The 13,087-nt window shown below is 32.9% G+C and overlaps 2 protein-coding genes across 2 annotated transcripts in view; one reads left to right on the forward strand and one right to left on the reverse strand.

Annotated features, from left to right (window-relative positions):
• Nucleotides 1-6,614, forward strand: part of LOC148604762 (uncharacterized) — a 36,082-nt gene extending 29,468 nt beyond the window's left edge. Inside the window, exon 2 of the mRNA XM_088548751.1 lies at nucleotides 1,116-6,614. Coding sequence (XP_088404877.1) covers nucleotides 3,129-4,865 — 1,737 coding nt within the window. The 5' untranslated portion in view covers nucleotides 1,116-3,128 and the 3' untranslated portion in view covers nucleotides 4,866-6,614. The remainder of the gene's footprint in view (nucleotides 1-1,115) is intronic.
• The window catches only part of LOC148604761 (arginine--tRNA ligase, cytoplasmic-like), a 128,567-nt gene that overhangs the window by 73,140 nt on the left and 42,340 nt on the right, over nucleotides 1-13,087 (reverse strand). The gene's annotated exons all lie outside the window — the stretch shown is intronic.

Consider the following 13,087-nt stretch of genomic DNA (forward strand, 5'->3'; position numbering starts at 1 on the left):
TTTAAATTCTAGTAAAATGGAATAAATTCACATAATTCAAAATAAAAAATCTGTGCAGTGCACAAAAATTTGATGAAAATGTCATGTGTCACAAATAACTTAATAAGATATCTGTTCAGCATACAGTTTTTCCAAAGACTATATTATAGGGTTATTACATGATTTTTGGGAACCGTACTTCAAGGAATAATATTTCCCAATATTTATGCAATAATCCTTTTATTTTATAGCAGATGCTACAAATGTACTTAAAATGTGTTGTGTATTTGATGGCATCATTATAATATATTTTTACCTTGCTTTGGATGAGGAAAATATATTGATTAACAACAAAAGCAATTCTTTGAAAATCAATCAAAATCAACAAAGTTTAACAGTGAAATTTGTGATATTAACTTATGATTAGGTATAGGGATGCAAAAATAAGGGCTTTTAATCAAACATTTTCTTTGCACTTTTAACTTATGCACAGAAAAAAGAAGACTTTAAATAGACCAAAATACCTTAAAATACCTTTAAATATAAAGGGGTGCTGATGGATTAGAAATATGCTTCAATTCCCAAATGTCTTCAATTCAATTAAAAATTCAGTTTATCATTCCCTCTCAGTGTTCAAAGAATGAGAAACAACAAAAATATTTAATGTGGCCTTAAACAATCAGTAAGAAACATATGCATTCTGTTTGTTTTCTCTTCTCTAGAAATTTTCAAATTCTATACATGCCTTAAGTGAACTCTCTATTCTGTATGTCATGTTAATATATGTCTGTTTATTGTTCCTGTCATGTTGGTCTGGTGTTGTCTTATCATCAATTCATTTCATAATGTTAACTTGGTGATAGATGTTATTCATAATACCATTTTGAAGTTTCCTTTCAACAGTCTTGTTTAGCCATATCATTGAAACTATATTCAATATTATACACGTCATTAAAACAGCATACTTCAGATTTTTACAAGCCATTGAAATATTTACACAATAGGCCAGTATTTATAAATCTATATTTTATCTAATAATTTGTAATCATCACATTGGCCTCAGGCTACAGACTCTATTTATCATTGAACATAAGATATAACAATTGTTTTTTAATCTTATTTTTCTATCTTTGCAGAGAAGCTACCAAAATAACAGCAAAGAAAGAGAAAAATAATACTGAAATCTGACAAATCTCGTCATCCAATCAGGGTCTAATCGTGTTATCCATCACATCCAACTTTGATCCATCAATTTCTTTATTGATTTCCATAAGTTCTCTATCATTTTGTATAAAGCTAAGACAATTGTTCAAGTAGACAACGATGGTAGAGTTGTTGTGAAAAGAATCTTATATAATCCTCACTAGGGATTCCCAAGCTTCAATGGTATTAAAATGTGGAGTATATACAAAGCAAACCCAGGAAGATAGAGATACTCAAAGTATGTACCGAGATGGGATAATACATATGGAAATGGCTAAATTGTATGCTACATCCCTGATATGACTTAATGTTTCTTTCAACTTATGCTATCAGAGAGGAAAATAAATCAGCTATAAGAGAGAAATGTGATTTAATATGATAACCAATTGTCCTTGGAATTATTTAATAAGACACTACAATATCTAGGGACTCAGTTTTTCTAGTAGAGTAAGTGTGACTGAGAAGGCGAATTATTTAATTCATATATGAAGAGGGTCAATTGATGGATTAGTTTTAAATATACCATGGTGCCCTATTATAATACAAGGATCCATACCAGTGGATTCTAAATTTCATCTTGTGACATATGTTCGAGAGATACTAATGACAAGAGACTAATTGTATAAATATCTATTAAGCTCTGTATAGAAACAGGACTGAGAGAATCACTAATGAAATTCTAATAACGATTTTTAGGAAAAGAATACAGTGACTGCATTTAGAGTGTCTATAATCAGAAGACCAAATCAGCTCACATGATATACTAAACAGATGATTTTTTACAAGTAACAGGTTGTGTCCCATTGAGTTTTTCCAATGCCAAAATCAATTATGATTCAAGCCTATTGAATATTTTAACTTGGACAGATGTAGCTAATGACAATATTGAAATCAGGGCATGAAGAAAATGACGGTCAAACATCCGTTAATTCTACAGCAGTTTACAGGCTATATTGGCTAAGCAAAATAGAAACCTTGCATGACTATTGGGTAAATGCATGTGTCATTATCTTCGACATTATTTAAATTTCCGGAAAACAATAAAAGTCAATTGGTGTGTTATCGAAATAGTGAACTTCAGCAGTAACTGATAAACAATCGTAGTTATTGACAAGTTGTCAGAGAAAATTACAGTTGAACCCACACAATTTCTTTATTTCAATTGTCACACTCCACGGACTTGTTGATCACAACTTAAGGTGAGAGTTATAGCAAAATAATTCACATTCATTTCCAAGAAAATTGGAACAGATTGGGGAAATCATTATGGACAACTACCAATGTAAGGAATTCATTATTTTGACAATTTAAACATTTAAAGGTGTTAGCAGTTTTTTCACTTATCGTTAAATTAATGACAGTAAATTGAGTGGAAATTTTTGCAACCTGGAAATTTTGCTGACGAAACTTAATGAAGTGTGTGATGTAAAGGAATAGCATTCTCATTTTAAGGTGAGACAATTAAATTCCCTTAAAGAGATGTAGTTTTCGTCTGGAAAATGTCATTAGTAACCGCAATCTTTTCTGGCAATGTCTGGATCCGATTTTTTCTCTAGCGTTAATAGTAACAAAATGCTGAATCAAATTAAAGGGAAAAGTATCTGATGATGGTTAAGTTGGAACCAATAACACGCTGTCATAAAAGTACAACCCAATAAACCACAGAAAGTGAGGGAGCTGTGACATCTTTAAGATATAAATGAACAATGAAGTAGCAATATCTGATTTTTTCTCTTATGTTGATATGTAACTATGAAAGGATATTGTAAACCGTTATAAGTTTACACTGATATTAAAAATACTGATTACTTTTCCAACCATTGATAAATCAAAAGTTGTTACTACAGCAGAAATAAATCTCTTCTACAACAATACCTTGGTTTCTAAAGACATCAAATTTTGGAATTAATAATTATTCATCAAAACATATTTGAGAATTTTTAATAATGGCTGAGACTCTGAATGTAACAACTATATCAACCACTGATACTGACATAGAACTGTATTCTGTTGTACTTTCTTCAACAACACTTTGTTTAGCACTATTTTTCGGCAGTGGTGGAAATATTACTATTTTATTAGCTATGTGCTTTCATGGTTTGATGTCACGTCTGCGTTACATGTTTTTGTCGATACTTTTGATGGTGTGTACTTTATTTGATCTCCTTTGGTGTCCACTGGAAATTTACAGACTAATTCACCATCACCACTCAGCGCAAGATGTGGGGTCAGAGGTCAAATTTGCAAGTCAGTGTGTATATATATGCTTACTTATAGGATTATTATGTAGCCTTATCATCATCAGTGTGCATAGCCTTTTAGTGTTATTAGACAAACTGCAAAAGAAATCGTCAAAGTTTCTTATTCTGATTTGTGGGATTGGTGCAACAGGTTTTGTTTCAGTGTGTACAATTGGATATACTGTAATTTCAACAAAATATGAAAATTATCAATCACTTTCATATTTATTTCTCAACAATCACTCGTACATTTATCGTGTGACCTGCTATAGTCTTTGTATAATTGGTTGTGTTGTTATGACTGTTATCATGGTTGCCATGGTAATATATAAACAAAATTTACCTCCAAAGGAGAAAGTCATCGAGGAATCTGACTATTCTGAGCCACCTACCCCAGAAAGGCTAAATATCAACATACCAAGTTTACTCATTAAAGGTGCTGATGAAGACAATGTGAGTGAAAATGAGGCTGACGACAACGAGAAAATTAACAAGTCACTATGTGGCTCAACTAAGCATCTGGGTCCCCAAGATGCTTCATCAATAAAAGATGACAATACATCAACTCTTGGAGAGCTCCCATCCCCTTCAAGGACGAAAAATAATCACCTTAGTGTCAACATGGCAGCCATCTTAGGCAGAAGGCGTCATACAATTGGACAAATAGGGTCTACTGGATTGGATGTAATGGAAAAGGCTAAACAATATAACTATGTTAGAAAGTTTTCTGTTGATATTCAAGCTTTACAAGCACAGCTTGAAAATCCCAAGATTCATGGTGGCAATTTTCCTTTCAGATCTGATACAGAACTGCAAAAAACAAATCAGAATGATAGAAAAGAATTTGTGATTCAAAGGCCACAAACACCAAACCTGGATTCAAGAACATGGGAAAAAGAATTTTCTGAGAGTAAAGAGGACATATCAAAAAGTAATGAAGAATGCTGTCGAGTTTCTCTCCACTCACAAAAATCAGTGAAATCCACTAAGTCCAGTAGATCAAATCGATCAAGTAAATCCATGAAATCGAGCAGGCGAAATTCATCACATGACACTGTTAGCCCGCCGATAATAACATTATCAGAAACAACTGCCGAGGAAACCCATATCCTTGATCTACAAGAAGACAAAGGGCCAACATACATAAAACTCTGTTGCTTACTCATAATTACATTTCTTTGTTGTTTGCTCCCTATGTATGTAACAGAAACAGTTCGACATCGCCTGTCGTTAGCCGCTTATGTGAACATTGTGACATGTACAATGGCACTTTCTGTTGTACAAACCATTATTTATCCCCACGTACTGTTCTGCATGGACAACTTTATACATAATGCTGTGCATAAATTTTTCGGCAAATTCCACAACCAAGTAATGCTGGTCTGTTACGAACGCCAGCCGATACCCACAGAAAACATAGACATAACTGTTACACAAGTATAATTAACATACAAAAAATTGTGCTTTTAAAGTTGTCATATTCCAAAATCAGACTTCATTAAATATTTAATGTTGATTTTGCAACTTTAGTATTAGACATTTTTATACCCACATAAATTGTTCATCATCATGTTTTCTTTGAAGTGTATAAAAGAACAGAAAAATATTTTCCCAAATTAATACTTTTTAATACCAATTCATTAATCACTTCAATGGTATAATCAACAAAAACATAATTTTTCTTCAACCGATTACATTTCAGATCAATATATACAATTTCATCAGAAATAATTCCTATGTATTTCTTAATGTAAAAAATGTGACTGGGTTATATTATGATAATAACAATTAAAATATGCATTAAGAACTTTTTTCCATATGGTGAATCTTGATTCTATCTCCATATAGCAAAGTATTTTTTTTTTTTTTTTTTTTTTTGGGGGGGGGGGCAAAGCGGTTATTAATACCACTAAAAGACTATCCCAAATTTTGACTTTTTTTTGTACAGGGAACTGTAAAATCCTAAACCTGGTGTAATTTAAACATATGTACAATATGTAGAGCATACTTTGCACTCAAAATATGTAGAAACTACAGAGAACCAGCAAAGGTAAACACCTCTGTCATAGGAGGGGGCTTCAGTTAGAACCAGCAAAGGTAAACACCTCTGTCATAGGAGGGGGCTTCAGTTAGAACCAGCAAAAGTAAACACCTCTGTCATAGGAGGGGGCTTCAGTTAGAATCAGCAAAGGTAAACACCTCTGTCATAGGAGGGGGCTTCAGTTAGAACCAGCAAAGGTAAACACCTCTGTCATAGGAGGGGGCTTCAGTTAGAACCAGCAAAAGTAAACACCTCTGTCATAGGAGGGGGCTTCAGTTAGAATCAGCAAAAGTAAACACCTCTGTCACAAAAGGGGGCTTCAGTTAGAACCAGCAAAGGTAAACACCTCTGTCACAGGAGCGGACTTCAGTTAGAATAAGCAAAGGTAAACACCTCTGTCATAGGAGGGGACTTCAGTTAGAACCATCAAAGGTAAACACCTCTGTCATAGGAGGGGACTTCAGTTAGAACCAGCAAAGGTAAACACCTCTGTCATAGGAGGGGACTTCAGTTAGAACCAGCAAAGATAAAAACCTCTGTCATAGGAGGAGACTTCAGTTAGAACCAGCAAAGGTAAGCACCTCTGTCATAAGAGGGGGCTTCAGTCAGAACCAGCAAAGGTAAACACCTCTGTCATAGGAGGGGGCTTCAGTTAGAACCAGCAAAGGTAAGCACCTCTGTCATAAGAGGGGACTTCAGTTAGAACCAGCAAAGATAAAAACCTCTGTCATAGGAGGGGACTTCAGTTAGAACCAGCAAAGGTAAGCACCTCTGTCATAAGAGGGGGCTTCAGTCAGAACCAGCAAAGGTAAACACCTCTGTCATAGGAGGGGACTTCAGTTAATATAGTTGTTAGCAGTATGAACCTACAGTAAAAGCAACTCCTAAATAAAAGCTTTGTTACCAGACATCTTTAGCTATTTGTTTTAAATCTTTATAAATGACAAAACAAAGTTCTTGTATGCTGCAAATAGAATTAAACACAATACTCATATATTGTAAAATCATTATTGGCAAATCCTCTCTTTTTCAATATAAAGGGAGTTCAAGAAATAGAGATTTATGGTAAAGAGAGTATATTTCGAACTAATTGCCCACATTGTGTCAAACTCTGCCTGAACATATGCTAAATGTAAATGTTTCCAATGTTATCTTGTTCCGTTATATCAATATTTGGTACATTTAAAGAGGTATGTTAATATGGATTGTATCAAAATCGGTCATGAAATTAAACTTGGTCAAATCATCCCTTTCATACAATGTCAGTACATGTAAATGAACGCCTACCTCACCAACAAAACTTTTTTTGTTCTTCACACATACATAACATGAAAACTGTCCTGCAAAATGGTGCAAAAATGTATTACTTTGACCAAAAGCAATTGATTTCAAAACTTTTTAGATTACAGGAAATATTGGTCACATGGGTTGACATCCATGAAAACCTATCGTATCAAGACAATCTTTGACAAAATATTTAGTTTGTCCTAGCATGCGACCAAGTTGTCCAGACACAAAAAAAAACAAAAAAAAAAAACACCAACAAACCTTAAAAACACAAAAATATAGCATTAAGTCTTTCCGATGGATGTAGCCAAAGTTTTCACTGTATAACCAAAAACTGGTATTAACCATTATTACATTTCATACTTCCTAGTTTCCATTTAAACAATATATATCAGACACACCCATATTTCATGATATTACAAACTTGACACTTTGATTACAAGTGATATTGCATGGCTGACACCAGCTGTATACAGTCACGATAAACATGTTTTATAGGGTAAAATTATCAACCTGAATATCATCTATTAATAGGTACTTACTTAAATTTGCTCATGTTAAAAAAGGGCATTCAAAAACAAATACATACAATCGTTTGACCAAATTAAATGTATACCAAAATATATTTTTTAATCCTGATGTCACTCACTCAGTGGGAAATTCTTATTATTTTTATAGAGAAATGTAACACAATTATGCCAGCTTGGTGCATGCAATATCATGTTTAATGGAACACATGGGCGCTGGTCAAAATCTCTTTTGAATGTTCCATAAAACATGATATCACAGGAACTGCCATAATTGTATAATGTACCCCTTTCCATTTAAGTAGCACTCCAGCTAAGGATCATGCAAAATGTGATTCATGGGTAAAAAGCCTACATATTTTTATTTTTGATATTTTGTTTAAAATGCCATAGTAAACAGAAATTAACATGTGGTTTTTCATATAACCCGTGCTCTTAGGAGATAAAAATTGTATAGAATGCACTGTAGATTTCAAAATTAAGGGAGATAACTCTGTAAATGGCACTCAAATACAATAGAATCTATTGGATTTTCAATGTGGATTATCTCCTAAGAGCAGGCAGGTTTGAATGAATAATTACACATTTCATAGTATAGATCCATAAAACAACTTAATTACAAAAATAAAAATATGTAGCCTTTTTTTTGGGGTGTATCACATTTCTCAGATTTTGCATGATTCTTACAAAGACAACTACTTAAGACTAATCATGAAATCAACAATCAACATTTGAAACATAGAAACTTACAATGATGAAAACAAGTATGCAGAAGTGCAATGTACATACAGGATGCAGCCATGAAAAAAAACCAAAAAACTAGGAACCATAAAAACACGAGGTGGGCGAGAAATGAAAATCAAACCATTGATTTTATAGGGCTTCGTTGTAAGATGTACCAGTACTCATAACCAACAAATACTTACTACTTGAAACGTTTATGGTTAGGACTGCCACTGCGTTAAATCTACCATAATTACAAATGTATGTAACAAATAGATTATGTAGCTTAAATACTCTTCTTTGTAATCATGTAAAAGAGTAATCAAGGGAACCAAGGTTATAGCAGTAATCAAAAGAATGTAATCCAGGGAAAAAGACAAGACATGGAAAACAGACATTTACGACAAAGAACATACAGTAACTGAAATCATACATACAAAGTAACAAAAGCAAAGGATTGATGATATAATGAAAACTGTCTTAATTGAACTACTTATGAACTAATTAGTTTGGTTTAAACAGCTGTTCAGCTTACCCAAGTTTAAAATACATATTATCTGATATAAAGCTTAAGGGATTTAAAAAAAAGAGTCTTGTTTAGACAGGTTTCTGGATTATTCAGGGGATGGTTCAGACAGGTTTCTGAATTATTCATGGGATGGTTCAGACAGGTTTCTGGATTATTCCGGGGATGGTTTAGACAGGTTTCTGGATAATTCAAGCAATGATATAGGAAGGTTTCTGGATCATTCAGGAAATGGTTTAAGCAGGTTTCTGGATTATTTTAAGGGGATGGCTTAGACAGGTTTCTAGATTATTCAGGGGATGGTTTAGGAAAGTTTCACGGTAATATATAAATATATATATTTTTGTTTTGTTTATTTTAACTCAGAAATGAAAAATCTGAAAACAATGAAAAATGAAATTAGGCTTTCTTTCAGTTTAAAAAACAATGTTCCAAAAAATTATTAATATTCATCAAATAGTACTTGGGAAAATATAGGAAGTGTGAACGGAAGGACAGACAGACAGACAGACTGATGGTATACCATAATCTGCTGTAGTTTAAGTGAATCCTGAAATAACCTTTAGGTATCAATCTCAGAATCACAAACTAGATTGACCTATTTCTGGTAACAATAGTAACGACTGAAGATGTCAGTGAACAATTACATGAACCAAGCTGTAAAAAGCAATTTTCTCCAGTTTGTAATGACACTCTGAGGTGATAATATTGTATTGGATATACTGCACAAGCGCTAAAAGAAGAAAAAGATGTGTACTACTATTTTGACAGAGACATTTATATTAACAAAAATAAATTGAAATAGATACCATTTTAGACAGGTTTCTCTACTGCATTTCTATAATTAAATTCCAACAAGAAACAAATTTTAACTCCCATTCTGCAATTTATAACTCTATATTCTGTAAATTTAAATTCAATAAGGCAGAAGCATTAGTTTTCCTGTGTTACTGTGTCAATCTTTGTTTTTTATAAGCTTACCTAACACAATTTATGTTTTAACATAACGATTTTTTAGCTTATTTCATGTTCTTGTTTTCAAAATTACCATGTGACAGTGCATATTAAGAGTATAATTATAATCATGGCCACTTCATGTTGTAGGTATAAAAAATGTAGTGAAAAACTGCCCATATTAAATTCATGCAATCACCTGTGAGTAAACTTAACACAAAATAACAAAAGCAATCAGTTAATTACCGGTACATATGAAAATATACTCTTAAATCAGTTTGTCCAACAGTAAACTAATGACAAGGGGTGAGGGTGACAAAGTAAATAAACCGAAACAGGAAGTTACACCCATTGTTATGCTAGGTATACCTACACTGTTTAAATTCACACGATAGAGGAAGATGATATGATAGCAACCAAAGTGCTTACAATATTGTATGCCCTATCTATATAATATAGAGGAAGATGATACGATACCAACCATGTTGCTTACAATATTGTATGCCCTACCTATATGATATTGAGGAAGATGATACGATACCAACCAAATTGCTTACAATATTGCATGCCCTATCTATATGATATGGAGGAAGATGATACGATACCAACCAAATTGCTTACAATATTGCATGCCCTATCTATATGATATAGAGGAAGATGATACGATACCAACCAAATTGCTTACAATATTGCATGCCCTATCTATATGATATAGAGGAAGATGAAACGATACCAACCAAATTGCTTACAATATTGCATGCCCTATCTATATGATATAGAGGAAGATGATACGATACCAACCAAATTGCTTACAATATTGCATGCCCTATCTATATGATATAGAGGAAGATGAAACGATACCAACCAAATTGCTTACAATATTGCATGCCCTATCTATATGATATAGAGGAAGATGATACGATACCAACCAAATTGCTTACAATATTGCATGCCCTACCTATATAATATAGAAGAAGATGATACGATAGCAACCAAATTGCTTACAATATTGTATGCCCTATCTATATAATATAGAGGATGATGATACGATACCAACCAAATTGCTTACAATATTGTATGCCCTATCTATATAATGTAGAGGTAGATGATACGATACCAAACATATTGTTTTCAATATTGTATGCCTGATATATAATGTCATATATATCACATTTGAAGTAATTTGTTTAGTGGGAGTCGTCAAAAATTTTGTGTCGAAAGTCCAACAAAACAGGAAGTTGATATCATACAGCAATCATACTGCTTCCAAGGTACACCACACCTACTGGTATATTGAACTACATACCAAATTTTAGATGAAATAACCAACTGACAAGGTGATATATGTACCAATATACAATGCACCACCTATTCATAGAGTGATTACACAGGCATTAATGCTTCGTATCAACTACTGCGAGACTTACTTTCAAAACTTTTTGAACAACATTAACATAAGAAATTTGCATATTTGGCAAAATTCTAATTCTTCTTGCACTATCATGAAAAATTCTCATTTCAGTAATGATAAAAATAAATGACCATAGTTTTATTTACTACAGTAACAATCCATTCACAATTTAAGGACTATTTTTGAAGATAAAAATCATCAAAATGTTTCCAAAATTACTATACATAGGTTTGATTCTTAAAAGAAATTGTATTTTAATAACTGTGTAGGTATTAGGCTATACCATGGCCTTTCTTAAAGTAAAATTCAGAAAATTAAAAATATAAACATGTAAAGGAGGTGTGTTGAAACTCTTAATATAATTGTGTCTAATATACTTTGAAAGGAATACCTAGAAACTTTGAACACCTTTTTAACACTCCTACAATAGGTATTTTAATGCATTAAAAATACCTATTTCACAACTAAATATAGGATAGGTTATAGGTGTTAAGTCATAAATCATAAAAAAATTAACAATCTCCCACTTAAATGCCTGTTTTAGCTACATTCTGAAATTTCTTCCGTCTTATTTGAATTTTTGACTTAAAATTAAAATAATTTACTTCCATTCTTGTCTAAACGAATCAATCTCCAAACCATTACTATCATTATAATATAAGAAAACATTGCATGTCATCTTCCATGTGAGGAGACATCATGAGAAATTGTAGCAGTCAAGTCCATATAAGATCTGATACTAAACATAAGACGTCAAGTAAACAAAACCTTGTTAAATATTGCATGTCATCTTGCATGGGAAGGGATGTCACAAGAAATTGTAGCTGTCAAGATCATATTAGGTCTGCTGCTGAACATAAGACATCAAGTTAATAAAACCTTGTCAAATATTGCATGTCATCTTTCATGGCAGGAGAAATTGTAGCAGTCAAGTCCATATAAGATCTGATGCTAAACATAAGACGTCAAGGAAACAAAACCTTGTCAAATATTCCTCCTTGAGAAAATTAAGAGAGGGAGATCTCCTTCTTTGGATGTTTCAAAGGTTAACAACTTTGTGGTAGGTGTGATCAAGAAAATGTATTAAAAACCTCAAGAGGTCAATGATTTCAGTTCTGAGTAGATACAACTATGTGTATTACTTCTTGCATACACCAATCACTACTCACAATAGTTTGGAGGAAATCCATCAAAAAAACATAGGTGTCCTCCAGGCAGCAACATGATATGATGAATGCATGGATGCATTGACTGTCAGACTGACAGGTCAAAAACATGAACTTGTATAAAAATCACTGCTCACTTGCTACACCTCTTAAAGTTATCTGATTAGAGTGAACACAAAACTTTCTACCAACAATAATAAATGAAGGGGTGGAATTTCATAAATTTATAAAATTCAGGGTGTTCCAGTCTAGCACTTATTGTGGGTGCCCATATTTCCCAACAATAGGAGGAGGGGGGTTCTAACCCTTGAACTCTTCCCTGGATCTACAACTGTATATTTATGTAATATCTACATACATGCATGTTAGGTGTAATAATTAAGGATAGAGGCAAGTAGCATAAGCCAAAAATCTTCATTCTAAATGTACAAAATGTTAATTTGAGGTCATTCACAACATTCAAAATGTATTTACTACATGTGGAAGCAACAGAACAAGGTTACAAAAAGAAAGAAAAACTACATCTATGGAGCTGGTTGCATATGCTTTCTACAGAACCTAATCTGACTAATACAAAAGTTAAGCATTTTTTCTCCAATTCTAAGCCAGTGATTTAAAAATGCAACCACCAAGCGGAGATTAAATTTCTGAGAGAATTTTCCCACCATTTTACTTTTTTTAAGTTTTCCACAGATTTCATGAGAGATTCTCCTCCAATTTGCTTGAGGATTTAAAAGTTTCTCCACTCTCAATTTTAGACATAACCCACTCGCTGAAGCTTGTGGTACGAAATCTAAAATTTATCTTGAGTGGAAAAATTCCCGTCGAGACTGAGGGAGAATCTATATGTACAATTCAGTAAACTAAGTAGACATGTCTGGTTAAATATGTAGAGTATAAATTTTTCATTCAAACCTCAACTAAAAAGTCAAATGACAATCTCATCCACAGACCTATAACCCTGTATGCAGGAGATTTGTCAAAAGATAAGCCTTAAAAATCCTTTTTTACTTTCTTGAACAAAAGACTA

This window comes from Perna viridis, chromosome 10, assembly GCF_037379345.1.
Source record: "Perna viridis isolate PV_CMFRI_1.1 ecotype Kerala chromosome 10, ASM3737934v1, whole genome shotgun sequence".
Classification (NCBI taxonomy): Eukaryota; Metazoa; Mollusca; class Bivalvia; order Mytilida; family Mytilidae; genus Perna; species Perna viridis.